General features: G+C 39.3%; 1 protein-coding gene and 1 non-coding gene across 2 annotated transcripts in view; both read left to right on the forward strand.

Annotated features, from left to right (window-relative positions):
• Window positions 1-22611, forward strand: part of CPSF3 (cleavage and polyadenylation specific factor 3) — a 45490-nt gene that overhangs the window by 1148 nt on the left and 21731 nt on the right. Inside the window, exons 2-10 of the mRNA XM_068564695.1 lie at window positions 4153-4216; window positions 5358-5455; window positions 6073-6201; window positions 7476-7653; window positions 10704-10793; window positions 12929-13079; window positions 17389-17564; window positions 18590-18748; window positions 19697-19843. Coding sequence (XP_068420796.1) covers window positions 4153-4216; window positions 5358-5455; window positions 6073-6201; window positions 7476-7653; window positions 10704-10793; window positions 12929-13079; window positions 17389-17564; window positions 18590-18748; window positions 19697-19843 — 1192 coding nt within the window. The remainder of the gene's footprint in view (window positions 1-4152; window positions 4217-5357; window positions 5456-6072; window positions 6202-7475; window positions 7654-10703; window positions 10794-12928; window positions 13080-17388; window positions 17565-18589; window positions 18749-19696; window positions 19844-22611) is intronic.
• LOC137778186 (small nucleolar RNA SNORA11) lies at window positions 14535-14664 on the forward strand. The gene has a single exon (XR_011076768.1). It is a non-coding gene; the product is annotated as a small nucleolar RNA SNORA11 (small nucleolar RNA).

Raw genomic sequence — 22611 nt, forward strand, 5'->3', positions numbered from 1 at the left:
CTGGAGAGATAGTTTGGAGGAATAGCAGACCATCACTTTGGAGTCAGGCCTGAAGTCCTATCTGTACGCTATCGATTGCTAGGACAGCAGCCTCACTGAACCCATTTCCTCATGTGGAAATAGTATAGCAGTACTTAACTGTGCAGAGTAAAGCTCGTGGTAGGTGCTCAGTCAATGGTGACTGCTGTAAGAGTACAGATAGGCATTGCACTAAGGCCGTGAGAGTGCAAAAGGGATTTCCAGCAGAGAGGAGAATGCCACCTCATGCATCCTGGAAATTATGATATGAGCTGAGGCCTAAAGAATGAGCAGGAATTAAAGACAGCTGACGTGTGGGCAAGGGTGCTCCAGGCCGAGGAAGTGGCACATGTGAAAATGAGAGGGCTCTGTTTGTGGCCAGTCTCCCCATGGCTGCGGCTAGAAGGTTAGCAGATGAGATGGTAGAGGCTGTCAGGGTCCAGCTTATGAAAGACATTGTGTAAGGATTTAGGGTCTTTATCGCCAGTTATAGAGAGCCAGGGAAGGATCTTAAGCAAGGATGGGATGTGGTGGAAATTATGTTTTAGGAAGATCAAAGATGCTCCTGGCAGCAGTGTAGCAAATGAATAAAAGGGTGGATCAAGGGACTTCCCTGGCGGTCCAGCGGTTAAGACTCCGAGCTTCCACGGCAGGGAGCACAGGCTCCAACCCTGGTTGGAGGAGCTAAGATCCCGCATGCCGCGTGGTACAGCCAAAAAAAAAAAAAAGGGTGGATTAAGTGGAGAGAATCCAGTGGGATGATATTGAAATAAACCAAGTGATGAAGCAGTGAGAGCTTGGAATGAGTTAAAATAGCAGCAATGGATTGGACAGAGAGAGGTTTGAGAGAGTAAAGAAGTGAAATCTTTAGAACCTTGTAACCGATCAGATGTATTGTAAGGGGCCGTTGTTGGGGGAAAGGCAGTGTAGAGAGGAGTGTTAGGATGACACGGACTCCTAGGTAGGACAACTGGTAAATGGTTGTGTTATTCACTCCAGGAGTACAGGAGATGGGGCAGGTCTGGAGTAAATTTGGGAGTTTTATTGTTTTATAACAGCCTTATTGAGAGTGAATTCACGTCAGCACACTCGTTTAAAGTGTACAGTTTTAATATATACAGAGTTTTACAACTATCACCACTGTCTAATTCCAGAACATTTTCATCATTCTGAAAAGAAGCCCTTATATATCCATTTCCCTCCAACTTCCCCAGCCCTAGGCCACCACTAATCTACTTTCCATTTCTACAGATTATCTTGTTTTGGACATTTCATATAAATGGGTTACAATATGTAACCTTTTGTTACCGGCTTCTTTCACTTAGCATAATGTTTCCAAGGTTCATAATTTGGGAGTTTTTACTCATTCAATAGGTATTTCTTTAATTCTTTTTTTTTTTTTTTTCCTGGCCGCGCCGCGGCTTGTGGGATCTTAGTTCCCCAACCAGAGATTGCACCCGTGCCCTCAGTAGTGAAAGCACAGAGTCCTAACCACTGGACCGCCAGGGAATTCCCACAATAGGTATTTCTTGAGGTTTACTGCGTGTCAGGCAGTGTAGCTAGCTATACGTCGGTGAATGAAATAGACAACGTCTCTGCTGTTATGGAACTCTCATTTTAATAGTTAGAAAAGCCATAAAGAAGTAGATATAATAACTTCATGTAGTTTTAAGTGTTATTATAGAATGTTGTGAAGGGCAGATGAGGGGGTGACATTTGAACTGAGACCCAAATGATACACAGGAGCCAATTATGTCAATATCTGAGGGCAGAGCATTCCAGAAAGAAAGAAGAGCAAGGGCAAGGGACCTGAGGTGCAAACTTGTTTGGCATATTTGAATATAAGGTGCCTGTGAGATGTCCCAGGAGAGATACCAACGCCAGGTGACTGACTGTTAGAGGTCTGGAATTCGGGAGGACAATCTGGGCTACAAATACAAATTTGGAAGTCCTCAGCGTGTTAAAAATGTGAGAATGAAGATCTGGAAGACTGAGAAGACGACCAAGGAGAGAACCCTTGGAATAACAGCATTTGACGGATGGGCGGAGGTAGCTGAGCGAAGGAAACTAAGGCGGAAAACCAGTAGGACAGGATGAGAGCATGAAGTCAGTGAAGCCAAGCGCGGAGAGGGACGGAGCAGGAGGGATGACGGAGAGGGACGGAGCAGGAGGGATGGCGTGCTGCCAGGAGAACAGTGAGATAAGAACTGAGAGGGGCTGTTTGCACATAGCGACAAAGAGCTGTTCTGCACGGAGAGTTTCAGAAGAACGGTTGGTAAAAAGACAGATTGCAGTGAATTGAGTGAGTGGAGGCGAGGAAATAGAGGCAGAGAGTGTACGCAGCTTTTAGGAAGCGGGCAGGGAGACTAAAGGAGATTAGAATTAAGGGGTTTTCATTTGGGGATGAGCGTGACTGTGGCATGTTTGAATTCGGTTGGTGAGGGAAAAGCCAATGATGTAGCAGGCAGGGGTCAGTTCCTCAGAAGGAGGGAGTGTGCAGAGTGTAGAACCATGGTGAAAGGATTAGCCGTAGAGAGAGAGGTCTGTTCTCTGTTGCAGGAGAAATGGAAGGAGAGAAAGATGTGGGTGGGTTGGTAAGTTGAGGAAATTGACAGCTGAACTGCACAGTTTTTTGATGCAGAGAAAGCCATGCCTCGAGTGAAGAGTTAGGATAGAGGGTTGGAAAATTTAGGAACGGGGAGAAAGGTTGAATTAGTTACCACACTAATTGTAAGAGAAAACTGAGCTAGGGACACTTTAGAGGGAGCGTGGAAGGCCAGGAATCCACAGTAGCACCGTGGGGGTCTGATTTTCTTTGTCCTGCTCTGAAGTAGGATCTCAGTTTGAGGATGCATCCATCTCATGTCTGTCTCCTAGTAGCCTATGCGTTCCTTGAGCTCAGGGTCTTGATATTAGGCCTTTCCATAGTCTAGGCACTTAATACAGTGCTTGGCAAATAGAAGCTGCCGGCGGTTAGGACTCTGTGCTTCCACTGCCGTGGCCCTGGGTTCAATCCCTGGTCAGGGAGCTACGATCTCGAAAGCTTCACAGTGCAGCCACACACACAAAAAAAAGCTGCTTGATCTTGAATGAGTGGGTGAATCATGAGCTAGAATGGTTGGGGAGAGGCAGTCAGAGAAGGGGAGGGATTGGAAAAGCAGGCGAAGTTTAACTTAAAGTCTTACGGGAACTGGAAGGTAAGGCTGTTTCATTAATTTAAGAAGAGAGGAAATTAGTTTGAAGTACTTGGTATCAAATATACTGAAACAACAGAAAGTAGAAGGAAAAGGGAATGAGATTCACAGGTATGAATAAGTCTATTTAAATTTAAGCTATTGGTAAATGCATATTATCATCTTAAAGAAAATGAAAGAATTTTTAAGTGCTTATGGGTTTTTACATAAGTGCTAATTCAAAAGTCTTATTAAATAATCTGGGGCTTCCCTGGTGGCGCAGTGGTTGAGAATCTGCCTGCCAATGCAGGGGACACGGGTTCGAGCCCTGGTCTGGGAGGATCCCACATGCCGTGGAGCAACTGGGCCCGTGAGCCACACCTACTGAGCCTGCGCGTCTGGAGCCTGTGCTCCGCAACAAGAGGGGCCGCGATGGTGGGAGGCCCGCGCACCGCGATGAAGAGTGGCCCCCACTTGCCGCAACTAGAGAGACAAGCCCTCGCACAGAAACGAAGACCCAACACAGCCATAAATAAATAAATAAATAAATAAATAAATAAATAAATAAATAAATAAAATTTAAAAAATATATATATACGTCACATTTTTAAAAAAAAAAATAATAATCTGAATCACTGCTAGTTTACATGTTGAATACATCACAATTTAACCGTAACATTCAGAGGGTTGGATTTAACCTTTGGGCTTCTCAGATCTATACCAGCTTCTCTCACAATTTTAACAACTGAAAGATCCGTGAACTCCCAAAGGTCAGTCTTCATCTTTTCCCACGTTGATGCTGTTCTTTGCTATCTTTATAATTTTGTGGAACTTTTATCTGCCTCAAGTGAGTGCTGGAGTCAGATGGAACAGAGTTAAAGTTGTAAAAAAGTTTGAATTTACTGGGCTTTATTTTGATTGTTTTTCAGTCATTTTTATCTCTTCCCTTGAATGTTTACAGTGGAGCTGGGCAAGAAGTGGGAAGATCATGTATTATTCTGGAGTTCAAAGGAAGAAAAATAATGGTAATTATTATTTTGTAGCGTGGTTAACAGTATGTTCCCGTCTGCCTCGGGTGTTAGGTCTTTTCTAGTTCGATAGATTTTTCTAGTTCAGTAGTTATCTGTTTAGCTCCCAGAATAAAGTCATAGTTGGTATAGGTCATCTGTGTAAAATGTTAATGCGGAAAACTAGTACACTTTCCACTTAGTAATTTGACAAAACATTAAGTAAACTGAGAAAATATATTCTAAGATTGTAAAATTGTCAACTGGATCTCCTGATCTATTGTATCTTCAAAGTCCCTCTTCCATTCCTGAAGGTCTGGCCAACCTAACTGCCCCACCCGCAGTGGGAGACCCCAAGAAACTGGCCACCTGAACACATGCAGAGCTCCAGCCACCCCAGTGCAGTATGATAGTAGGGCCCTGGTCTGGCAGCTGAGGTACCTAAGTTAGCAGTAGGACACCTGGCCTTGGGCAAGTCAGTCTCTCCTCTCAGCCCATTTCCTTGACTGAGAGGTGGAGGGGCTAGAAGAGATGGTCTCTGTGTTCCTCGTTAGGAAGGCGGTGCAGTGGCTCATCATGGTCTTTTGGTCCCATTCCTCTGTTTCTCCCACTCTGAAAAGAATGGGCGTATGGCAGACACGGTCGTCTTTTTAGTCATTTATTGTATTAATTGATAGGATATGACCAAAATGAGGATATAACCCGTTAATGACTGACTCTTAAGAACTTGCCTTCTAATACTTAAATTGCCCTGATCAGGGAAGTTTCCAGTTTCTAATCATTGTCTTCTCACAATAGTCGCATCTGGTAGTAGCGAATCTATAAACTTTAAAAATGTTCACCATTTCTGATATTAAAGTTCTTGAAAAAGAGTTCATTCGTTGTTATAGTGCCTACAAAAAGTAGCTGGAAAGAAGATGTCTTGTATTTTGTGTCCTGTGACTCTAAATGTGAGCTACAATTAAATTTGTTTGGAAAGTTAGAGTTAATGGTGTATTTGCCCATTTAGTAAGAATTGCATTCCAAATGCTTCCCACATGTATAGAGTCCATCCTGATTATGTATGGTGTGATGGATCAGTTATAATTATTGTCTATTTGTTGAATGAATTTTAATATAATGTGGAGGAGATTATGATCTTTTTTTCTATTTCTTTCAGTTGGACTGTGGGATCCACCCAGGCCTAGAAGGAATGGATGCTCTTCCTTACATCGATTTAATTGACCCAGCTGAGATTGATCTCCTACTAATTAGTCAGTAAGGTTTTTTTTCTTTATTAAGGACACTGTTTTTCAAGGACCTTTACTGTAAAGGTCATTCTTTGCCAGATTTTAAGATTCTGGTGTTTTAAGAGTATTTTCTACTAGGAATTATATTGCAGACATCTAAGTCTAAGACAACACACCATATCATCCTCACAGGTGAGAGAAGGTTACTATGAAAAACTTACTTTCCCATCTCTAGAGTGAGAAGAAGGTAACATATGCCTTGGATCCTTGTGAAACTTAAGACCAAGAAAGCTCTTTTGCAGAATATCTCCTGAGGCCACTGTGTTGTCACATTGTTCTGTGGGAACTTCACATATAAACAGTGACGTGTTTCAACTTTATATGACTAAAGCGCTTGTTATAATTTTAGCTGTTGAGAATAGGTTTGGCTTCATTTTGATGCCTAAAAAATACTTTTAATATCCTTCTCCTGCACTAGAACTGGATGCATTACTCCTTCCTTCTGCACATACCTATCCTTGGTGTTCTGAAAGTATCAGTATGTAATTGTTACATAGAACTTTTCTGTACAGTGAGTTTTATTATATAAGATACATGATGGATAATATTTTAAGAACTGACAGAAGCCCTTTGTTTCTTTTTAAGTTTCCATTTGGATCACTGTGGAGCTTTGCCCTGGTTTCTACAGAAGACAAGTTTCAAAGGAAGAACATTTATGACTCATGCCACAAAAGCTATTTATAGATGGCTTCTTTCAGATTATGTCAAAGTTAGGTAAATTACTTTTTTAGATTTATACATGCCCTTGGTTCTACACAATACATACGGTTCAAGATACAGACCATTTTGTGTTTTGAAATGAGATGTTTTCTTTCTGTTCGCAAGGATGTCATTAATTTAGTCGCTCATCATAACAACTCATCAAATACCTGTCATGTCCCCAGCACCTCCTTGGCCTTAAAGTCTTTATGTAGTTTTTGCATCCTTTTAAATCTTTGTAATGTAGGTGAGTTATAAGGTATGATAGCAATATTCTATAAATAGAATTTCATAATTTTATTAAAATTTAAAACAAAATATATTTTACGGTGCTGTATACTGAAATCTTTTTTTGGATGATTTGATCTAAGCAAATTGACTATCTTAAGTGAAAAAGTTCTCTGGGGAAGTTTTTTCCAGTTGCAAGGGGAAAATCTACTCCTTTACCAAAAAGTTTGAAGCATTTTTATGATACCTATAGCACAAATGATTAGCCTTCAGAAGTTTACTGTTTAATATGTATATTCCAAGGGTAGCTAAGAGGCAATTTGTTATTCTTCTATATAAATACAGAAGAATGGAACAGTTATCCTTAGTAATAATTATACTGGTTAACACTTAAAGAATGCTTACCACGTGCCAGGCACAGCCCTCAGTTCTTAACATATGTTAACTCATTTAATCTTCATATCAACCTCATGATGTAGGTTCTGTCGTGAATCCCATTATACAGATGATGTGACTGAGGCACAGAGAGGTTAGGTAATTTGCCTGTGATGGTCACAGTAAGAGACAAAGCTGGGATTTGGACCCAGGCAATCTGGGTGTGCCACACTCTGGCTCCAGAGTGTGTGTCCTTAACCCCTACTCTCTCTTGCTTTTTTGTAAGTACGTTAGCATAATTTTCAGGAGAACACTTATGTTAAACTTTCTAGAGAAATCTTTTCACATCCCAGTGTGAAAAACTCTGCATGGTTCAATGTATGTGGGTGAGTTTATCTCACAAGAGTGTTGGGGCAGGAAGAAAGGTTGAGAAGTACTAGCCTAAAGAGTACTTTGCCTTAATTTACTGTTTGTGCTTTGCTTAAAATCATGCTTTATAGCTACACACACTGAACATTTTTATTATAATAGCAGAGTAAAAAAAAAGAGATTCTAAATAGCATAATATGTACAATATAATTTTAAGAAATACGTGGTTATGTCATCCACAGATAATTTCTCTGAGTTCAAAGACTTGTAAAATCTTACCGTTAATTTTTGTTGTGTTGGCATCTTTAAAAATTTAGTAATATATCAGCAGACGACATGCTGTATACTGAGACAGATTTGGAAGAGAGCATGGACAAAATTGAAACCATCAACTTTCATGAAGTGAAGGAAGTTGCAGGAATCAAGTTTTGGTGTTACCACGCAGGCCATGTCCTGGGAGCTGCCATGTTCATGATTGAGATCGCGGGCGTGAAGGTACGCTCTAGCTTGGGAATTTCCTGCTCACAAGAAATCAGTGCAGGGCTTTAAAGAATATTCCCTAAGACTAGCAAAGTGTCAAAACACTGAAACGTAAGATAAAATTAAGTTGATACTTTTTCCTTGTAAATATCGTAGTTCATACTCCCATGATAATACTTCTCTAATCATGATTAAGAAAAGAGAATAATAAGCATCTCAATAAAGTCCCCTCATGTTACTGTAGGATTAATGCCTTGTCAGTGTCCCTTAGAAAACTGAAAGCTCTTTAGGGAAGAGCCTTCTTCGTGGCTGCATCCATTTAACATTGAAATACGTTTTGGCATTCATGTCCTCTTGATGTTCTGGGATTCACATGTAAACCCCTAAAGAGGGTAGACTGCGTGAGTGAAAGAGGTTAATCAGAAAGGATCTTTCCAGCCATCTTTGATGAAAAAGATTGATGGAAGTCTTGAAAAACTTGAGAAAAATGTAGGTGGACTAATGGATTTCAGGACTGGCTTGTGCACCAGTTCTCAACTCTGGCTACACATTAGAATCACTTAGGGAGCTTTCTAAAATACCGGTGAAAGTCTTCCCTGGTGGCGCAGTGGTTAAGAATCCGCCTGCCAATGCAGGGGACACGGGTTCCATCCCCGGTCCATGAAGATCCCACGTGCCGTGGAGCAGCTAAGCCCATGTGCCACAACTACTGAGCCTGTGCACTAGAGCCCGTGAGCCACAACTACTGAGCCCACGTGCCACAACTACTGAAGCCCACGCGCCTAGAGCCCGTGCTTCGCAACAAGAGAAGCCACCGCAATGAAAAGCCCACGCACCGCAACGAAGAGTAGCCCCCGCTCGCCGCAACTAGAGAGAGCCCGCGCGCAACAACGAAGATCCAGCGCAGCCAAAAATAAAAATTTTACAGAAATAAAAATAAAAAATAAAATGAAATACCCGTGCATCTGAGAGAATGACCTTGGCCTTTTATTTTTAAGTTCTCTGGGTGATTTTTTTTTTTGGCCGCATGGCAAGGCTTGTGGGATCTTAGTTCCCCGACCAGGAATTGAACCCAGGCCCTCGGCAGTGAAAGCGTGCAGTTCTAACCACTGGACCGCCAGGGAATTCCCTCTTGGTGATTCTTACGTGCAGCCAGAGTTGGGAACCAGTGCTACAGTGTAATAGTGTTCTAAATTTTTTGTAGCTGCTCATTGTTTGAAATTTTTACACAATGACTTGTACTGTGTACTGCTAAACCATTTATTCTTGCCGCTTGCTCAAAGGCACATAAAATAAGCAGAAAATAGCACAAATGCAAATCTAGAGTCGCATTTCAAATTTGATGAAATTTGTTGGAGATAGGATTTTATCTTCTATCTAGATAGGTTTTCCATATACCTTAGTAGATTTCTTTCCTCATCATCATGACCTTTTTCTCTAAGATATTGAGACTATGTCTCAAGTTCATTAATACAAAGGTTATCTTTGTGGGCTGATTCTTGGAATATATTATTCCCATTAGTTAGATTTAATAATGGAAACACTGGATGGTTTATGACTGAATTAATTTATACATTTTGAATTAGACACAAGCACTGCATCTAAATTCATCAGTTACAGGCCATTTTTTTCTATTGAACCTCACTTTCAAGAATTTATGAGCTGAACTATTTACAATAGCCAGGACATGGAAGCAACCTAAGTGTCCCATTGACAGATGAATGGATAAAGAAGATGTGGCACGTATATACAATGGAATATTACTCAGCCATATAAAGAAGCGAAATTGAGTTATCTGTAGTTAGGCGGATGGATCTAGAGTCTGTCATACAGAGTGAAGTAAGAGAAAAACAAAAACCACATGCTAACACATATATATGGAATCTAAAAAAAAAAAATGGTTCCGATGAACCTAGGGACAGGACAGGAATAAAGACACAGACATAGAGAATGGACTTGAGGACATGGGGAGGGGGAACGGTAAGCTGGGATGAAGTGAGAGAGTAGCATGGACATATATACACCACCAAATGTAAAATAGATAGCTAGTGGGAAGCAGCCGCATAGCACAGGGAGATCAGCTCAGTGCCTTGCGTCCACCTAGAGGGGTGGGATAGGGAGGGTGGGAGGGAGATGCAAGAGGGAGGGGATATGGGGATATATGTATATGTATAGCTGATTCACTTTGTTATACAGCAGAAACTAACACACCATTGTAAAGCAATTATACTCCAATAAAGATGTTAAAAAAATAAACTTTGGCAAGAAGCGGCAAAAAAATAAATTAAAAAAAAATAAAGTGATCAGGGAAGCTGGTAGACTTATGAGTAATTTTATAATTGGTTTTACTTGAATGATCTGTTAGAAATGGCATGAAACTCCCATTACTTTCAGAATGTAAAGACTAATGGCAGAAGTGTCGCACGGAGAGGATCTGAAGATACTGAAAGTAAAGTGGAACTCAGTAATTGTCCTTTTAGATATTAGTGGAGTATAAAGTCTTTTGACCAATAAAAAAAATAAAATACTGCTGAGAGAAATTAAAGAAGACCTAAATAAATAGGCCTCTGAATTGAATGATCTCTACTTTCCTGTTCAGTGGATTGAAGCTACCCAAGAAGTACTTAGCAATTGCTTTTAAAAGATATCAGTTTGGGACTTCCCTGGTGGTCCAGTGGTAAAGAATCTGCCTTACAATGCAGGGGACACGGGTTTGAGCCCTGATCCGGGAAGATCCCACATGCCGCGGAGCAACTAAGCCCGTGTGCCACAACTACTGAGCCTGTGCTCTGGAGCCCATGAGCCACAACTACTGAGCCCACGTGCTGCAACTACTGAAGCCTGCACGCCTAGAGCCCGTGCTGCGCAACAAGAGACGCCACCGCAGTGAGAAGCCTGCGCACCGCAAAGAAGAGTAGCCCCCGCTCGCTGCAACTAGAGAAAGGCCACACACAGCAACGAAGACCCAACGCAGCCAAAAATAAATAAAAGAATTTATGAGCTAAAGATAGTAGTAAAACAAAGCCTTCTAAAATCCTAACTTTCTGGCTTTATCTTTTTCACAGCTTTTGTACACAGGTGATTTCTCAAGACAAGAAGATAGACACTTAATGGCAGCTGAAATTCCTAATATTAAACCTGATATTCTTATCATTGTAAGTATTAGTGCCCTGATTGTAGTTAGTGTAATATAAGCAGAATTTTTCTAATGGGAAAAAAATATCATGATCTCATTTTCGTAATATGTGATCAGATATAAATGTGTCTGGTTTTTTAGTATAAAAATTAATTTTGGGACCTCTCCTTGTAGTGCAGCTGCACTTTCTTGCTGTTAAATATATTAACTCTAGTCTAATATCACAGATGATATGCTGTCTCCTGAATATTCTTGTCTAGGTTGATTACCTCAAATTTCTCGAGTATCTTAAAGGTTGTGTAGAATGGCATGGCCCCACTGTCTTTGCCATGGTGACTGTCTTTTGGCCTGTAGCACCTGCTAACTTTATGTGTATGCGCTACCTGCCTACTAGGTTACAAGTCTCAGAAAAATTTTAAAAAGATTAACTGTACACAGAAGCTTTGGTGGGGAGGGGGTGATTGGTGAGGAGCAAATTAATAAATGTGCATTGGGCCTATGGTTTATATAAGAATATCAAGGACAGTTAGTTCAAGGTAGAAGAGCTGTCTGTTTCTCCCTCACCACCTGCGGCATCCCCCAGCTGCCCAAGGGTGAGGGGCTGGTGCGTATTGCTGTCCGTGTGCGGTGTGTCGTGAGCGAATTCAGTTTGGCTCAGCTCACAGTATACTTGGCGTATAAACTGACCTTAAAGGAAGTTTTTTTTAAACCCTCAGGAAAAAAATTTATTTTCATTGTATCTGGTACTGTAGAGCAGTGCTTCTCAATTTTAATGTGCTTATGAATCATCTGGTGATGCTGTTAAAATGCAGATTCTGATTATGGCTGGGCTGGGGCCTGAGATTCAGCACTTCGAATAAGCCCTTGGGGATGCCAGCGCTGCTGGTCAGTGCACCACACAGAGTAAGGTCTAGGGGATATTCGTTTTTTTGTTTTGTTTTTTGTTTTTTTTGAAATTCATGTGACTTTAATAATGATATGTTTATAAGAATAGGATATGGTGAATTTAGCATGATTTTGTTGAAGGATTCAAAGATTTATGTTCAGGGATCTGCAAAATACACTTACTAGTAATGAAATATTTTAAATAGCTTAAATGCCCAACTTTGGGGATTGATTAAATTACAGTAACTCTATATGATGAAATACTGTTTAGTCATTTAAAAGCTCATTGTAACTAGGAGAATATGTAGCAAACTCTTAGGAGGAAGTATATTTATAGGAGAATTTTATTTTCTAAGTAACACGAAGAACAAAATATAATTTTTATAATACAAGAAGTTTTTAAAAGTATATGTTAATAAAAACATGGATATATTTATTTGTTAATTAGCCAACTATCTCTTGTGCGTAATAATTTTCTTAGAGATTGATTTTTAAGCAACCATGACTTGCTTAAAAATTAATCTCCCCAAAATCATGCCTTTCATATTTTAGAAGACTATTTGACAGTCCTGTGAATGTATTTGACAGTCCTCCCATACCCTCCCCCAAATCATTCCTTTCATATTTTAGAAGACTATTTGATGATGGGGGAAAAGGTAGATATATAATGACAAAAACAAGTACCAAAACAGCATATAAGACAATTATATATGTAACCGAGAAAGACCCCATGGGGCCTTCCCAGGACAGGCCTTCCCCCATATCCTCTGCTTTAGCTCCTCTATGAAGTACCTAGATAATAGTATTTGATGCAAATTTCCTGAGTTGTTTTGCAGATGTGAACATCCCCCACCCCCCTCACCAAAAAAATCTAGGGGATATTCTTAAACAAAACTATAAGAAACTATCTATTTCTGATTTATAAGCTTTGACTTATCAGAGGTGGGAGAAATATCCTTTTCCCCAGCCATGGAAAGCAAAACGCTTTAAAAGAAAAAAAAGGCATCGCAAAATTATCTTGAGCAGGGAACATACATTTTTGGACTATTTCCTGATTCCATTTTCTAAAAAGTTCTTATTACTTAGATGTGAATTCTAACTTTTGTATCTGTTCTTCTTTCCAACTAGTGTTCTAACAATGTATGTTCAAGTAAATGGCATATTAATAGAGAAATAGGTCACTTTGCTTCTGCATTTCATTGATGTTTAACTTTTGTATTCTTTGAGAATTATCAACCTTGGTCTCAACACTTCTGATATGTTCTTTAGGAATCTACTTACGGAACCCATATCCATGAGAAGCGAGAAGAGCGAGAGGCAAGGTTCTGTAACACTGTTCACGATATTGTGAACCGAGGGGGTAGAGGTCTCATTCCTGTCTTTGCTCTTGGAAGGGCTCAGGAGCTTCTCTTGATTTTAGGTATGCCTTTTCCTTTTTATTTGGGAGAGTCTCAAAATCTTACAGTGCAGTTATATCAAGATAGTTGCATGTCCTTGGATAGGTCATTCTACCCTTTGAGGCTGCAGTTTCTGTATTTAAGAATAGGGACTTGGTGCCAGAAAGAGCCCAGAGCAATAGTGAGTCTCATACCGTGCTGCTGGAATATGAGTGGTGTACCATCAGCATCAGAAGTCTTAAAAAGATGCTACCCTTTGACCCAGCAGTTCAACTTCTGGGAAATAAATACGTAGAAAATTTTGTAAGTAAGACAATTCATAATTCTAAATATTTTTAAGTAAATATTATGTTAGTAAATATCATATTGTAGGAAAAAATCATGTTTCAGATGAGTCATTACGTATTTTTACGTAATATATTAAGTGGACCAAAAAAATAGGGTTCAAAACTGTGAACGCTGATCCTAGTTAGGCAAAAAACACACAAATGACTGGAAAGACATTTAAAGATACCCAGATGTTAAATCTGGATAGTGAGAAAGTGGATGATTTCTTTTTCATTTTCTGCTTTTCTCCGTTTTCCAAATACTTCAATGAGCATGTGTAACTTTTTGTAATAAGAGGAACAGTGGGTGTCACTTTTTGCATATATTTGTATTTAATGACCCTTTTTAACATTCTGTGATTATTTTCTGGGGAATACACTCTTCTTAAAGAATAACTGATAAGTGCCTCGTACGTATGTAGCTTCAACGTGAAGAACTAGAAATGATCTTGAGCTCTTACTCTCAGTTCTCAGTTTATCTGTACGAGAAATAGTATCCCTGTTACACTGAAAAGGGAAACAAGGGAAAAAGAATAAATGTCCTCAGATCAAAAGCAAATCTGAGAGAGACAGGACTTAGTAGAAGCTAAATTTTCTAAAGCCTAAGCCAGTCCGTTTTCTCTTGGTTCTTCTTTCAAACTGCAAGTCACATTTGTCCTTATAGAAGTCTTGAAATGAAAAGTCTCCATGACAAAGTAATCTGAGGAGCAGAAGAAATTAAGAGAGTGAAACCATGTTGTCACCATCAAATTGGGTTGCCAGGTCTAGCAAATAAACATACAGGACGCCAGGTGAATTTTAATTTCAGATAAATAATAATATTTTAGCCTAGGTATGTCCAATATTTAATGTATATTATTATACTAAAAATCTTTTGTTTGTCTGAAATTCAAGTTTAATTGGGCGTTTGCTGTTTTTGTCTGGCAACCCTACTATCAAGTATATTATGATTCCTTTTATGAGCCAGGACTGCTCTATGAGCTTGGTTGCTCCTTGTCCCTTAAATTCTCCTCGTAATGTGCTGTAATAGCGAGAGGATGACTGCGCGAGCCACTGGCTTCAGATCTCACCTGAGCTCTAACCATACGACCCTGGGCAAGTTATTCAGCTTTTTTTAACATTTAAAATTTTTTCTTAAAAATACACCAAAAAGGGGTGTGCTCAGAGCAGGGGGTCTGAAGAAATGGCTCGTCTGTTTACAACACGCCCGACAGGAATCAGGGTTCATTGTGACAAGGGGCACAAAACTTGTGGCCTTCCTATGAACATATACCCAACACGTATCCCCCATTCACCTCCACGTGGCTGCTGGGCAGGACCAGTGGGACGGGGCTCAGTACTGGAAGGAAAGCTACAGTATTTAGTGGGGGTGTTTGCCACCTGGAGCCTGTCCGGTCCACGTGTGGCTGGGCCATGAGTGGTGTTACAGGCATAAAGGCTTTGAACCCCTCTCTTCAAGGAAAAAAGAAAAATAGATTCCATCTATATACCATTCTGGAAAAGGCAAAACAATGGAGACAATAAAAAGATCAGTGGTTGCCAGGAGTTTGGGGGGGAGGGGAGATGAATACATAGAATACAGAAGTTTTTATGAGTGGTGAAAATACTTTGTATGACATTATAATGATTTTATGTCGTCATACTTTTGTCCAAACCCATAGAACGTGCAACACTATTCACTTCATAAAGCGAACCCTAAGATGAACTAGGGACTTTGGTGATTATGATGTGTCAGTGCAGTTCAGCCTTAGTTAAAAAAAAAAAGTCTTAAAAAGAATTAACACTCAGGGTAGACGTTATTGGCAAAACCTTTGTTTCACTTTTATATATGTATACACATTATATATGTGTGTGTTTGTTGGACTGTGATGTAAAATGTGCTTTTTAGAATAAAAAAGTTTGCAGGTTACTGTAGTTATACTGGCAAATAAAAGCACAAATTAATCTAAAAAGAAAAAAAAAATACACCAAAAAAATAGGAGACTGTGATGTGATCTTGGGATGTACCATACTTTGCAAGGTATTTGAGAAATCATAAGAGTATATATGAAAACATCGACACCATTAAAAATTTTAATTACATCTAAAAGAACATGAACGATTAAACCAGAGGGCAAAGCAGGAAATGTATTTGTAATATGCATGACAGGAAAAGTCCCTGTCTTTATATAGAGTTTTCACTTACACATCAAGTGGAAAAAGAACATTCCCACACTTTTCAACCTTTCTTAGCCTCAGCTTCCTAATCTATAAAATGGAAATAAATCTTCATAAATTTGTTTTGAAAATAGGAATAATGTATGTAAATTGCATACTAGACATTTAATAAATTTCCTAAATGCAGGTGTACCTAGTAGCATGAATGATATCTTTTGGCCATACTACCTTCATAATATTTTGGGATTTAATGAGGATTTTCAATAAAAACAAGCCTTCTTTTGAAGGTATGTTGCCCACTGTTTTCAGTAATTATCAGAAACTGGTTAGCAGTTTTCTAAAAACATAGTCACACAGTAATGTGACTTTTTTGTGTTCAAAATCGGTTTTAACTCCTTTGGTGGTCCTGTCTTGTAATTAGTAAAGTCTAATTACAAAGTGTCTAATATCAGTTAAGTCTATATGAAATATTAATGAAACATTTTTATTTAAAACCATCACAGAATTTAGTGTCTCTCTGGAGTCATAAGTTATGGTCTCTTATTCAGCGTAAACTCTACCGAATTATTTTTAAAAGCCTCCCCGTTTGGGACTGTGATCACGACATTCTTTTTAGGTCCCGCGTTAGCACTTAGAGATCGGTTTTGTGAGAGGGCTGCCTACGGACTGGGATGATGCGACCGACAAGGCTTAACTTCCAAAGTATACAAACAGCTCATACAAATCAATATCAAAAAAAACCAACAACCCAACCCGATCAAAAAATGGGCAGAAGACCTAAATAGACATTTCTCCGAAGAAGACATACCGACGGCCAATAGGCATATGAAAAGATGCTCAACATTGCTAAATTATTAGAGAAACGCAGATCAAAACTACAATGAGGTATCACCTCACACAGGTCAGAATGGCCATCATCAAAAAGTCTACAAACAGTAAAAGCTGGTGAGGGTGTGGAGAAAAGGAAACTCTCGTACACTGTTGGTGGGAATGTAAATTGGTACAGCCACTATGGAAAACAGCATGGCGGTTCCTTAAAAAACTAAAAATAGAGTTACCATATGATCCAGCAATCCCACTTCTGGACATATGTCTGGAGAAAACTCTAATTCGAAAAGATACATGCGCTCCAATGTTCATAGCAGCACTATTTATAATAGGCAAGACATGAGAGCAACCTAAATATCCACTGACAGATGAATGAATAAAGAAGATGTGGTGTATACACACAGCCATAAAAAAGGAATGAAATATTGCCATTTGCAGCAACATGGATGAACCTAGAGATTATCATACTAAGTGAAGTCAGTCAGACAAAGACAAATATCATATGATATCACTTATATGTGGACTCTGAAATATACAAAATAACTTATTTCCAAAACAGAAACAAAACAGACTTATGGTTACTAAAGGGGAAGAGTGGGGCGGGGGGATAATTTGGGAGTTTGGGACTAGCAGATACAAACTACTATATGTAAAATAGATAAACAACAAGGTTCTACTGTATAGCATAGGGAACTGTAATCAATATCTTGTGATAAACCAGAACGGAAAAGAATATGTATATATATACGTATAACTGAAGCACTTTGCTGTACACCAGAAACTAACACAACATTCTGAATTAACTATACTCCAATTTAAAAAAACAGAAGGAAGGAAAGAAAGAAGTTCTTGTTTTATAAGTGTGAGTTAAGACCAGGCTAATTTTTCTTAACCTCTTTAAAATATAGTTATGTGCTTTATTTCTTGTCTGAATTTTAAAAAACTAATTGTACGTGTCATTTATTATTTGAACTATGTACTCCACATAACAAAATACTTGTTTCTCGTAAAATCTCTCTAGATGAGTACTGGCAGAATCACCCAGAACTCCATGATATTCCAATATACTATGCATCGTCTTTGGCCAAGAAGTGTATGGCAGTGTACCAGACATATGTAAACGCCATGAATGACAAAATCCGCAAACAGATCAACATCAACAATCCCTTTGTTTTCAAACATATTAGTAACCTCAAGGTGAGTGCTTGTAGAAGAAAGAAGGACGGATAATACTCAAGTAAGTCGTTAGTAGTAGGAGATGCCTGACGTTGACTCTGTGGCTGAATCCTTGCTGAAGTCTTACCTTTTCTGAAGCAGGCATCACTTTTCTGAGGGAAGTCAAAAATTTAGCAACTGGCATTCTTTTTTGCTTAAACAAATATTGCCACTTGTTCCAAGTCTCTGCATGTTCTCAATATTTACTATTGCTAAAAAGCTTGGATTTCTCTGCCATAGGAATAAGAAGCCCTGATGAGAAAAATATCTGTTACATATTTTTTCTGTTCCTACTCAAACCTAATCATCTTTTTGATTAACACTGCAGATTCCATATATGAAAATTTTCATGTTTATTTTTCTAGAGCACTCAGTAAAATCTGATTTCCTTTAATTTAAAAAACGTTTCATTCCAACTAATGCTCTAATCGTAATAAACATAATACCCCAAATAATTCAAGTAGTAAGTGGTCTTCCAGTTATCAATAGGCTCTGTTCATAAAGTATTATTTTTTAAGTTAATTGCTTAGGAATTAGAGCCAAGTTTTCCCTCGAAACAATGTTAAACTTTTTAGTTAGATTTTCTGGCCAGCTCAAAATACTGATGAAGTGTGCAAAGCCATTGTGAGTCTTTGGGGAGGTTCTTTCAGAGTTCTCTCTTGGGTGGATAGAAACCCATTTGACTCTTCCTTTTACTTTCTGCCTGCCTGCCTGCCTGCCTGCTAGGCACTGAAAATGGTCCTAATCGTCTTTTAGCTACCGTAGAAGGTTTTGAAGTCAATGTGAACTAATTGCTTTTTATCCTTTTGTTTTCATTTCATTCCCAGCCTAAATAAACTGTTTAGGGACTTGGTAATTAGACTTAAAATGTTTACTAGTCTTGTCAAGGCCCTTCCAGTCATGTGATTAACCTTTTTACCTCACTTTTCGGTATTCTTTACAAATAAGGAATGCTTTGTCAAACCTTGGTATTTAACATGCTTTTACCATTCCCTTTTCTTTCTCAGAGCATGGATCATTTTGATGACATTGGTCCCAGCGTTGTGATGGCCTCCCCAGGCATGATGCAGAGTGGCTTATCCAGAGAGCTCTTTGAAAGCTGGTGTACTGATAAGAGGAATGGCGTCATTATAGCGGGATACTGTGTAGAAGGGACGCTTGCCAAGGTCAGTCAGAGCCTGAGACCTTCGTGTTCTTCCTAATTAAGGCTGCAGAGGTGGCAGTATCCTCCCAGGTTTTTCCATTGAAGTAGTTCTTTAAATAGTGCAGGTTTTGATTTTTAAAAATGAGGATGGCAGTAGGCAGCTGAAGATGTTCTTAAGGTTGAAGAATGAGGTCCTCAGGTGAGTGGTTGGCACGTGAAAGTTTGAGACGCACTCATCTGGTTGCAGTAAGAAAAAAAAATGGAAGGGAATCTATTTGAGACAAACACATGGATACCCTCATCTGATGAGAAAGAGGTTTACTCATAAGTGTTCTCTTGAAAAGCTGGAGAATGTGTTTGGGTTGATTGCCCATCTTACTCTTGATATAAGATGGTTGATATTAACTCTGAGGGATATAGACATTGATGTGCGAAACTTTAGAGAAAGTTTATGAATATTCCTGCATTGCCTTCTCTTATCTCTTATCGATAACTTCAATTTTATTTTTTTAAATACATTATGATTCCCTGCTTTGATCACTTTTATTACATTACCTTATTCTGTAAGTCACTTAGACAGTGTTGGCTGTGTATCTAAAATAGATTTCCAGAATAGAAATACATCTGTCCTTTATACAAATCCTCTTACCTGGAAAGTGACTTTTTAGAGCAGATAGTTCGGGATACAAGTGTACCTTTCTAATCATAAGTTATAATTTTCACTTCGAGGACCCCAGGTATATCGAATTTTTGTTAATCTGCTTACTTTCCTGATTAAATGTTTGCTTGATCAAGAAAAGAAGTATTTGATATTTGCTAAGTCAATAGTGTTAGAATGCTTTTTGTGTTAAAGGTCCTAAATTAGTGTAAGACTTTATGGCTGGGTGAAAAAGTAGAAAATGTACCTTTTCTTTTCTAATTAGAGAGTTTATGTGTTTTGTTTTGTTTACTTTTCTTTGTTTTTTAACAGCATATCATGTCTGAACCTGAAGAAATCACTACCATGTCCGGACAGAAGCTACCACTGAAAATGTCTGTTGATTACATTTCTTTCTCTGCTCACACAGATTACCAGCAAACCAGTGAATTTATTCGTGCTTTGAAACCGCCTCATGTGGTTAGTCTGTGAATTTGATTTTCAACATTAAAGGCTGGAAGAGGCGTGCCCAGCAGCAGCTGGCTCTCAGAGCAGACACTGCCTTCCTTACGGTAGCCGGTAGCGCTCTCAGCAGTGCCTTCACGTGCACTTGCATCTGACCTTTACCACTCCCCTTTGAGTCAGGCAAGCTGTTGCACTTCAGTCCTCTCCATTTTACATGGCATCTCTTACTCAGATCTACCAGCTCCAGCGTTCTTTCTGTTCTTTTCTGCTGCGTTCTTTCTGTTTTCTTCTGCTGCCTCCCCAATAACTTAAGAGCCCTGGCTTTGCAATGTGACTGTTTTGAGTCCCAGCTCCATCCCTTACTTGCTCTGTAGCCTTGGGCAAGTTACTTAACCTCTCCTTAGCTCATGTGTAAATAGGGATGATAATACCTCGTAAAGTTATTGTGAGGACCAAATGAGAGCACATATATCTAAAGCACGTAATAGGGTGCCTGGCAAATGGGAAATAGCTATTAATGTGGAGAGGGGAGAAAGGCAAGTCATAATAGTAATAGCTAAAGATGCAGTTAGATATGAAATACATTATACAGCTCCTTACTAATGTGATTTGTTTATATTTTTAAGTTTTATGTAATTATTACAGTAACAGTTATATTTTGGGGGGACTGGAGAGAGTTAAGCTAAAGAAAAAGTATCTTAAATTAGAGGAACACTTATGGAACATGAGTCTAGAAAACAGATGAAGCAATGAAGTACCCTTTCTGATTGTAGCATGTATCAAAACTTCATTCCTTTTTATGGCTGAATAATATTCCATTGTCTGTATAGACCACGTTTTGTTTATTCATCTGTTGATGGACACTTGGGTAGTTTCCACCTTTTGGCCATTGTAAATAATGCTGCCATGCACATTGGCATGTGACTGTCTGTTTGAGTCCATTTTCAGTTCTTTTGGGTATATACCCAGGAGTGGAATTGCTGGATCATGGGCTAATTCTGTGTTTAACTCTTTGAGGAATCACCAAACTGTTTTCCATAGCAGTTACACCATTTTACATTCCCACCAACAATGCACAAGGGTTCCAGTTCTCCATATTCTTGTCAGCTGGTTATTTTCCCTTTTTAAAATTGTCACCATACCAGTAAGGGTGAAGTAGTACCTCTTTGTAGTTTTGATTTTCATTTCCCTGATGACTAACGACGCTGAGCATTTTGTGTACCCTTTTGTTCGTTTTTTAGTTCTTTCTAGCATATAGTCCTCACAGGTAGTTACCATTGGCCCTTAATGAGCAGATTCTTTGGTGGAGAAAATCCCTCATCTACTTGGCTTTTTTTTTTTTTTTTTTTTTTAATTTATTTATTTATTTATTTATTTATTTATGGCTGTGTTGGGTCTTCGTTTCTGTGCGAGGGCTTTTCCCTCTAGTTGCGGCAAGTGGGGGCCACTCTTCATCACGGTGCGCAGGCCTCTCACTATCGCGGCCTCTCCTGTTGCGGAGCACAGGCTCCAGACGCGCAGGCTCAGTAGGTGTGGCTCACGGGCCTAGTTGCTCCATGGCATGCGGGATCTTCCCAGACCAGGGCTCGAACCCGTGTCCCCTGCATTGGCAGGCAGATTCTCAACCACTGCGCCACCAGGGAAGCCCATCTACTTGGCTTTATAGCATGTCAAGTTTAGTTACAGTGTAGGCAGTTCATGGGTGCCTTCTGGTGTGTGTTGTTTATGGATTTCCTCCCAGATTTTAAAGCTGTGGAGGAAAAGCTGTACTGCTCTTTCTCTCTGGAATCACCACTTCATCCTCGGTCCCATTTTGTTGCTCTCCAGACTCTGTCTCTGCTGTCAGTTTAAATTCCTGGATTGAATTTGATGCTTACCTTCCTCCAATAACCAAGTCAGCAAGTCTGTCCACAGGATAAAATAATAGTAGTGTTGGTGGTAGTGGTAAATAATAGCTAGCATTTATCGCGTATTTACTGTGCGCCAGGCACTGTACTGGTGTTTTACATGTATCAAGTCGCTTACTCCTCACAACCAACAACTGTTTTCTAGATGAGAAAACAGATGTTAAATAACTTGCCTAGAGTTACCCAGCTAGCAACTGGCAATGCCAGGATTTGTGTTACAGCAGCCAGGCCCCAGAGCTGGGGCTCATCATCTCTAGGCCATATGCCTCTGCCTGGTGGTGACACTGGACAGGCTTCTGTTAGTCCAGGCAGGAAATCATCTACCAGTAGTCTGTAGGTTAAGAATGATCTGTCTTGTAAAAAATAAGTTATGAAAGTGAATTAGAAAGACTGGTAGCTAATGCAATCGTTGTAAACACGTCTCTAAAACATGGTTTCATTTGGTTCTGGAATATTTTATATGATATTACTTTAAGAAATAAAGTATCAGAAGTCATTTTTTTTCACATAAAAAGCTTATTTTGTTAGTCTTATATTAAGAAACCTAAAGAAAACTGTGGGCGTTTTCTGAGATAGTAGGAGTAGCAATAGTCACGTACAAGAAGAACCATATGCATTTAAAGCTGGTAGAGACTACAGAAGTCACCTGGTCCAGCCCTTTTGCAATGTGAGCGCAGAAGCCTAGAAAAAGTACAGCTTTCACAAAGTTGTGTATCTCGATAGTGGCAAAAACTGGAACAGAAAAGAAGTTTCTTTACTCTATCTTGAAATAGTTGCACTTAAGGATCTTTTAAAGCCAAATAGAATGAAAACATCACACAAGTTTGATTGACTGGAGATCCTTAAAAGTAGTATAGTTTAATAACTTCAAGTATA

The sequence above is a fragment of the Eschrichtius robustus genome, chromosome 15 (assembly GCF_028021215.1).
Source record: "Eschrichtius robustus isolate mEscRob2 chromosome 15, mEscRob2.pri, whole genome shotgun sequence".
Taxonomy (NCBI): domain Eukaryota; kingdom Metazoa; phylum Chordata; class Mammalia; order Artiodactyla; family Eschrichtiidae; genus Eschrichtius; species Eschrichtius robustus.